Below are 8,997 nucleotides of genomic sequence, written 5' to 3' on the forward strand. Positions count from 1 at the left end.
GTGAAAGGGAAGTTTGGTGATGTTTGAAGAGTAAGATGAAGGTGATAGGCTGTTGGAGGTGATCACGGTGAAATGGAAGTGTATTTGGGATGGTTACGGGTGAGGGGCTGAGGAATTTTCAGGTTGATAGCCAGAGGTGTTCCCAATAGCCGTCCGTGTTGGAGATGAAGGTGATGATGTTGGCTGTGTATGAATAAACGAAGAGGGAAGGGATAAAGATCTTAGGTGTTGGAGGTGATCAAGGGTCTTGGCCGTGAGGTATAAACGAAGAGGGAAGGGATATGTTCATCACGGGTGTTCCAGATGAAGGTCCCCCAGTGGCTGTGGGTGTGTTGTTGATTGGAAATGAAGGCTCCTCCAGAGTTTGGAGTTCGGCCACGGTATCATCACGTAACATCCCGAGTAATTACTATAATTCAGAATTAATTACAATTAACAGTAACATAAACAATCTTTGCATTAAACACAGGATTAAAAAGAAGCCAAACGGCTTAGTACAGAAGAACGTACGCTCAAAATAAGGTTCCGAGATAAACAGGACGAACGGTTTTACAAAAACATTTAACCGAACGTCCAACTATCTAACATTTACATCCCTAATCTAACGAGCGTTCTAAGGCTCGGCTTTGACTTCTACCTCGACCAGATTTGCATCTTCCAAATTTTCTTCTTCTAGCATTTCTTCAAGAGATGCACCACCATCTGCTCACATCCACACGGATGATCATTGCAAGACAAGACGAACGTTACATAGACATGGACAACACAATGGAAAATACAAGGGTAAGCTTATAATATTTAATTCATACGTTCAATATACACAATCAACATTTTGATGCACACGCATAACATACAATTTAACATAATTTAACATAGTAATTTATATGTATATTAGACGACCGTCTGGACTGTATGAACCATGTAGTTACAGGCGTCCTTGCACCCGAGTGATGTAGTAACTGGGATACCCTCAACAGCTGCCACTCGAGGTTAATCCCTCGCCCATAACTAAGCGATGAACGAAGAACCTCCTGCCATTCCCACACATGACTACCCCCTTCTACGTGAAGATGAGTATCACGGAATATCAGGATGGACCAAGCCTGGCTTAACTTAGCCATGTTCATACTTTACCAAATTTAGTATTTAATACATCTGAGACGTTCCTCCTTGGAACGCTCGTTCAAATTCCATAATCATAAAATCACCTGATATAACGTTCGCACTGTAATTTATCATAATTCAAAACCAATCTCATGTTTAAATTTAAGAGCATAAGAGAACGAACGTTCAGTCCTTTGAAGAAATAGGACGAACGTTCAAATGTAGTACTGGATGGACAGACGTGACTCTCTGTTTGACCAGTCGATTTCACTGACTCAATTTGAAGTGTATTGGTACTTAGAAGATTTCAAAATAAATAGCTTGGACCAGATTCAATATAAGAAGGATGCTAAATAAGAAATTGAGAATAAGGACGAACGTTCGACATGAGGCCGAACGCTATTAAGGACGAACGTTCGACATGAGGCCGAACGATATTTAAGACGAACGCTCGACATAAGGCCGAACGCATCAAAGACGAATGCTCGAAATGAGGTCGAACGCTCTCCAAGACGAACGCTCGACATGAGGTCGAACGCTCTCGAAGACGAACGCTCGACATGAGGTCGAACGCTCTCGAAGACGAACGCTCGACATGAGGTCGAACGCTCTCAAAGACGAACGCTCGACATGAGGTCGAATGCTCTCAAAGACGAACGCTCGACATGAGGTCGAACGCTCTCGAATACGAACGCTCGACATGAAGTCGAACGCTCTCAAAGACGAACGCTCGACATGAGGTCGAACGCTCTCGAATACGAACGCTCGACATGAAGTCGAACGCTCTCAAAGACGAACGCTCGACATGAGGTCGAACGCTCTCGAAGATTCAAATGGGGACGCTCGTTCACAAGCATAATTCTTTCCAAATGAAGGAATCTCATCCTAAGTTATTTTAAGGGGAACCGAACGGTTTAAGACCGTACAGTGACGAGCGTCATTTATCAAAGGGGAATGAATAAAATTCCAGATTTCAACATTTAAACTTTATACTTTATAATTCATAGAATTCTCAAATTTATGAACTTTATAATTTCATTCCAGTAACTTCATATTCAACATCAGCATTCAGATTTACTTCACACAACAAAACATCCATTTTTCATACGTATCAAACCAACATGCATTTCAATCAAAGTTCACAACGTATTTAATACATACAGGCAGGGCTCGTTCATGACAGATAAATCAAAACCAGATTTCATACCAGATATCAGTAAACGTTCATACAGCTCAACCTCATACTTTACATACATGCAATCCAATTTACACAACATGCAGGTATAAATTAAACATATAAGCTTCCCTTACCTGGATAGCAGTGTACGCCCTAAAATATAACTTCCACACGTCCAACTACAGCTCTTCTATACGCAACAGCCACTCAAGTTCTTTCTACTAAATCTAACCCTTTATCTAAACACCAAAAATCAGAGATTGCTCAGAAACAGTCCATGCATGAACTGAAGACATGGTTTAGAATGAAACCCTAATGGACGAATTACTAGAGGAAGGAACTTACCAGATAGAATCAAATTCTGTTCGGTTCAAACTAACGTCCGCGTCTCTGGAAACGTTCCTATGGTTCTGAAATGGGATTTGGAGAAGAAAATGAGAGGTTACAGTAGAGAGAAGTTTGCTGGTTTTAGAGAGAAGTTGGAGAAAAATGGAGGTGTTAGGTTCTGGGGAAGACGAAGTGTGCATGCAAGTGAGAGAGAGTTTCTCAAAACTCCGATTTTGTGGATTGCCACGTCAAAACGGATGAGCGTCTCCCATCCTGCCACCTGCACACCAAACCCTGCTTTGGAAGCTTCTCCCGCGACACGTGGCGTGCGTGCATGCAAAGATTGGTGCGTTTTTAATGTTTTCCAGAGAAATGATTTTTGGCTCAGCTTTTCGTGCACAGCAGAGATGAAATCAGAGTTGGGAGTGGGTTTTTAAGGGGATTAAACATTGATTGTGGGTTGCATTAATGATGATATGATATGTAATTTACAGAGTTAAATTTCCAGGGTCTCACATTCTCCCTAACTACAAAAATTTTCGTCCTCGAAAATTCATAAATTACATGTAAACAAATGCGGATACATATCCTTCATTGCACTCTCCACCTCCCACGTTGAATCTTCAGTTTTAGCGTCCCACACAACTTTCACTAGACGAACGTCCTTTCTCTTGTGTAGCTTGGTGCGAACGTCTTCAATGCGGACTGGTTGCAACTCCAGCGTTCGGTTCGGTTGTAGTTGAATGTCTTCCAGTTCTAGGACATGAGAGGGATTGGCTATATACTTTCTGAGTTGTGAGACGTGGAAGACAGGATGAAGGTTTGATAGCTGGGGAGGCAAGGCAAGTTCGTAGGCCACTGGTCCAATCTTCTTCAAAATCTGATACGGCCCTATGAACTTGGGAGACAGCTTCTTTGGACGAACGACTCTGCCTACTCCAGTGATCGGATTGAGTCTCAAAAACACATGGTCTCCTGCAGCAAACTCCAAAGGTCTTCTTCTTCTATCCGCATAGGATTTCTGCCTGCTCAAGGACGTCTTTAGTCTATCTTGGATCAACTTAACCTTCTCGGTTGTTTGTTGGATGAGTTCAGGTCTAGTTAGCACGTTCTCTCCTTCCTGGAACCAGCAAAGTGGCGTTCGGCATTTCCTCCCATAGAGAGCTTCAAACGGCGCCATACCTATGCTCGACTGATAGCTATTGTTGTACGTGAATTCTACTAGTGGCAAGACTTCATCCCATGCGCCTAAGTGGTCTAGGACGCACGTTCTCAGCAAGTCTTCCAGCGTCTGGATAGTCCTTTCAGATTGGCCGTCCGTTTGCGGATGATATGCTGAACTCATCTACAGCTTGCTTCCCAATTCACCTTGTAAGGATTGCCAAAACCGAGATGTAAATCTCGTGTCTCGGTCAGAAACTATGCTTAAAGGCACTCCATGCAGACGAACGATCTCACTTATATACAATTTGGCCAAATTAGTCATCGACATCTTCAAGTTCACGGGCAGGAAGTGGGCGCTCTTCGTTAGTCTGTCCACGATCACCCAGATTGAGTCATGATTCCTAACCGTTCGTGGTAGATGAGTCACAAAGTCCATGGAAATGCTGTCCCACTTCCATTCAGGAATCTCAAATTGTTGAAGCAATCCGCCTGGTCGTTGGTGTTCAGCCTTTGCACGTTGACAGGTCAAGCAAGATGCCACAAAACGAGCGACATCATTCTTCATTCCAGGCCACCAGAACGACTGCCTAAGATCCTTATACATCTTAGTCATACCGGGATGTATGCTAAGACGACTATGATGCGCTTCCTCCAATATGATCCGCTTCAGCTCGCCATCATTAGGAACGCACGTCCTATCCAAGTATCGTAATAGGCCGTCCGTCCCCGTATTGAATTCTTTGGCTTGATCCGAACCGAGCGTACTTAAAATCTTCACCAGGTCCTCGTCCTCGCGTTGTTTTATCCTGATACGATCAATTACATTGCTGGATATTCTAAGGTTACAGCACTTGATGCTGCTAGGCTCCAACTCAAACTATAATCTTAGATCTCTGAAACTCTCCACTAAGTGCAGCTCCTTCACCATCATTAACGAGACATGCACTGTCTTCCTGCTTAGTGCGTCCGCCACTACATTGGCCTTCCCAGGATGATAGAGCAACTCAAATTCATAGTCTTTTAAGAACTCTAACCAACGTCTTTGCCTCATATTCAGCTCCTTCTGATCAAACAAATATTTGAGGCTCTTGTGGTCACTGAAAACTTGGAATGTAGATCCGTACAAATAATGCCTCCAAATCTTCAGTGCAAAGACGACCGCTGCCAATTCTAGGTCGTGCGTTGGATAGTTGCGTTCGTGAATCTTCAACTGTCGAGACGCGTACGCTACCGCTCGTCTCTCTTGCATAAGCACACAGCCCAACCCTTGATGCGACGCGTCACAGTAGACTTCAAAGGGCTTGGACGTGTCCGGAATGATTAATACAGGAGCGCTCGTCAACTTCACTTTCAGCTCCTGGAAACGCTCTTCACACAGATCAGTCCAAGCGAACGGCTGATCCTTCCTGGTCAACTGAGTTAGCGGGGCTACTATCTTAGCAAATCCTTCAATAAAACGCCTATAGTATCCCGCGAGTCCCACAAAGCTACGAACCTCCGTGACCGAACGTGGACTCTTCCAATCCAATACCGCTCGCACTTTAGCTGGATCTACTGAGATGCCTCCAGCTGATACCACATGCCCCAAAAACTGCACCTCCTTCATCCAAAATTCACACTTGGACAGTTTTGCATACAATTCCTTTTCTCTCAACACGCTCAGCACTGCCCTCAAGTGTTCTTCATGCTCGGCTTGTGTCTTAGAGTAAATGAGAATATCATCTATGAAGACGACCACAAACTTGTCCAAGTAAGGTCTGAATATGCGGTTCATATAATCCATGAACACTGCAGGAGCGTTCGTCACTCCAAAGGGCATCACTACATACTCGTAGTGTCCATAACGAGACCTAAAAGCAGTCTTCTGGATGTCGTCCTCCTTCACCCTGATTTGGTGATATCCCGAACGCAAATCAATCTTAGAGAACACCGTTGCCCCATGCAGCTGATCCAACAAATCATCAATCCTTGGCAACGGGTATTTGTTCTTGATGGTCAGCTTGTTCAATTGCCTATAGTCTATACATAACCGAGAGCTGCCATCCTTCTTCTTTACTAAGAGCACAGGCGCTCCCCAGGGCGATACGCTCGGTCTTATGAATTGCTTCTCCATTAGCTCTTCAATCTGCTCTTTGAGTTCAACCAACTCTGCAGGCGCCATTCGGTAGGGTTGAACTGAGATAGGTGCTGCCGTTGTCACCAAGTCTATGGTGAATTCAACCTCACGAACAGGAGGCAGTCCAGGAATCTCTTCCGGAAAAACGTCTGGAAACTCGTCCACGACCGTTCGTTCAACACTACCTTCCCTGGACGTTCGTCCCTTTTCCAATCCTACGAACTCCTGATCCTCATGCGTCATGATCAGGAAACAGCTTGCTCCTTCCATAATGTCTTCTTTCAATTGACTGAGCGTCACACTCAACTCCTCTTCATCTTCTCCAGGAAAAATTAACTCCTTAGCTCCATAATCTATGAGAATGCGATTGGTATTCAGCCAATCCATTCCCAGAATTACTTCTAAGTCTTTAAGGGGCAAACAGATGAGATTCACCTTGTACCTACGTCCTTCTACCTCAATAGGGCATCTAGCACACATGGTAGACGTCCTAACTTCACCAGCAGCTGGTGTCGACACCACCAAATCAAAATGCATCTCGCTCTCAGCTATCCCCAACTTATCAACGCACGCCTTCGATATGAAGGAGTGTGTCGCCCCAGAATCAAACAACACACAGCAAGGTATTCCATGAACTAGGCAGGTACCAGTGACGAGCGTACCTGAGCTAGCTGCCTCCGCTCCAGTGATGGCATATACCCGTCCAGTAGCTTGGGCTCGACCACCTCTCCCTGGTTGATTTCTCCCAGCGTTCGGTGGTCTCATTACTGCGCGTTCGCCCATGTTGCACTCGTTCTCCAAGTGCCCATTCCGCCCACATCTGTTGCAGTGTTTTCCTCTCGCCAGTTGAGGGCATGACGAACGATAATGTGGCCCTCCACGCTGGTAGCAAGTAACGTTCCCATGTCCAGACTGTCCGACAGGAACGATCGCTTGTGATCCGCTTACATGAGACGATTGACCAGGACGAGCGTAAGGAGTCCGCCTTTGAACCATACCTCCTCTGGACACTATCGGTCCCCTACTCACTTGTTGCTGTTTCTTGTGTCGTTCCGCTTCCGCCATGTTCTTTTCCAACACCTTGGCCCTCTCCACCATAGCAGGAAACGTCCTTATGCACAAGCTTGAAATCATAACTTTCAAGTCACTCCTTAAGCCGTTCTCAAACTTTCTACATTGCCACTCTTCACTGGTGGCCATCGTATAGAATCTCACAAGGTGTTTGAATTTGTTGGTATACTCTGAAACTGTCATACTGCCTTGGACGAGCTGTAGAAATTCAACTTCTTTTGCAAAACGGACGCTGTCAGGGAAGTATTCTTCATAAAATTTGTTCCTGAACACTTCCCAAGTGATCTGTTGTCGAGCGTCAACCAGAATAGCCCTTGCGCTCGCCCACCAGTGGCTCGCTTCTCCAGTAAGCAAGTATTCAGTGTACGCCAAGCGATTCTCGTCCGGACATCTCTTGGCATTGAAGATCTTCTCCACGTCCCTTAGCCACTGGTCCGCCTCATCAGGAAGGCCCTTACCATTGAATTTAGCCGGGTGATGCTGGAGAAAACTCTCCAAACTCCATTCAGCATTTGGTTGAGCAGCGTTTGAAGAGGATGCTCCAGACGCACCTCTAGTGGCTGCAAGTATCTCCATCAACTGCCTCTGCGTGGTTTCAGAATTTGCACGAGAGGCCTCCAGACTCTGCATGGCAGCTTGGTTTTGATGCATCAACGTGGCGTTTTGTTCCATGAGGGTGGTATTTTGTTGTTGGAGTCTCTCAATGACGTTCTCCAACAATCTAGAGTTGTTGGAAGCATCAGGTTCACTCGGTTGAGGAGGGGGAGGCAATCTAGGTGCCATTGATTCTCTGGATACAGAGAAAAACGAGCGTTAGTTATGTCCAAGAGTTAAAACAATAATAACTCATTAAACATCAAACAAGCACACAGCAAAAACACAGTGCACTCATAACCCTACAGTGTCCTTAAGAGAACAAAACTGCTCTGATACCACTAATGTAACATCCCAAAATACAGTAATTACTATAATTCAGAATTAATTACAATTAACAGTAACATAAACAATCTTTGCATTAAACACAGGATTAAAAAGAAGCCGAACGGCTTAGTACAGAAGAACGTACGCTCAAAATAAGGTTCCGAGATAAACAGGACGAACGGTTTTACAAAAACATTTAACCGAACGTCCAACTATCTAACATTTACATCCCTAATCTAACGAGCGTTCTAAGGCTCGGCTTTGACTTCTACCTCGACCAGATTTGCATCTTCCAAATTTTCTTCTTCTAGCATTTCTTCAAGAGATGCACCACCATCTGCTCACATCCACACGGATGATCATTGCAAGACAAGACGAACGTTACATAGACATGGACAACACAATGGAAAATACAAGGGTAAGCTTATAATATTTAATTCATACGTTCAATATACACAATCAACATTTTGATGCACACGCATAACATACAATTTAACATAATGTAACATAGTAATTTATATGTATATTAGACGACCGTCCGGACTGTATGAACCATGTAGTTACAGGCGTCCTTGCACCCGAGTGATGTAGTAACTGGGATACCCTCAACAGCTGCCACTCGAGGTTAATCCCTCGCCCATAACTAAGCGATGAACGAAGAACCTCCTGCCATTCCCACACATGACTACCCCCTTCTACGTGAAGATGAGTATCATGGAATATCAGGATGGACCAAGCCTGGCTTAACTTAGCCATGTTCATACTTTACCAAATTTAGTATTTAATACATCTGAGACGTTCCTCCTTGGAACGCTCGTTCAAATTCCATAATCATAAAATCACCTGATATAACGTTCGCACTGTAATTTATCATAATTCAAAACCAATCTCATGTTTAAATTTAAGAGCATAAGAGAACGAACGTTCAGTCCTTTGAAGAAATAGGACGAACGTTCAAATGTAGTACTGGATGGACAGACGTGACTCTCTGTTTGACCAGTCGATTTCACTGACTCAATTTGAAGTGTATTGGTACTTAGAAGATTTCAAAATAAATAGCTTGGACCAGATTCAATATAAGAAGGATGCTAAATAAGAAATTGAGAATAAGGACGAA

At 44.2% G+C, this 8,997-nt stretch overlaps 1 protein-coding gene across 1 annotated transcript; it reads right to left on the minus strand.

Moving 5' to 3' along the window:
- Positions 1–3,161: 3,161 nt before the first annotated feature.
- LOC128196494 (uncharacterized) lies at positions 3,162–3,788 on the minus strand. Its single transcript, XM_052877559.1, has one exon. The coding sequence runs from the start codon at positions 3,786–3,788 to the stop codon at positions 3,162–3,164; it is 627 nt and encodes a 208-aa protein (XP_052733519.1).
- Positions 3,789–8,997: the final 5,209 nt, after the last annotated feature.

Source organism: Vigna angularis, chromosome 5 (genome assembly GCF_016808095.1).
Source record: "Vigna angularis cultivar LongXiaoDou No.4 chromosome 5, ASM1680809v1, whole genome shotgun sequence".
Lineage (NCBI taxonomy): Eukaryota > Viridiplantae > Streptophyta > Magnoliopsida > Fabales > Fabaceae > Vigna > Vigna angularis.

Coding starts and splice junctions, on each gene's coding strand:
- LOC128196494 (XM_052877559.1), bottom strand. CDS start 3,788: ATGGCGCCGTTTGAAGCTCTCTATGGGAGGAAATGCCGAACGCCACTT.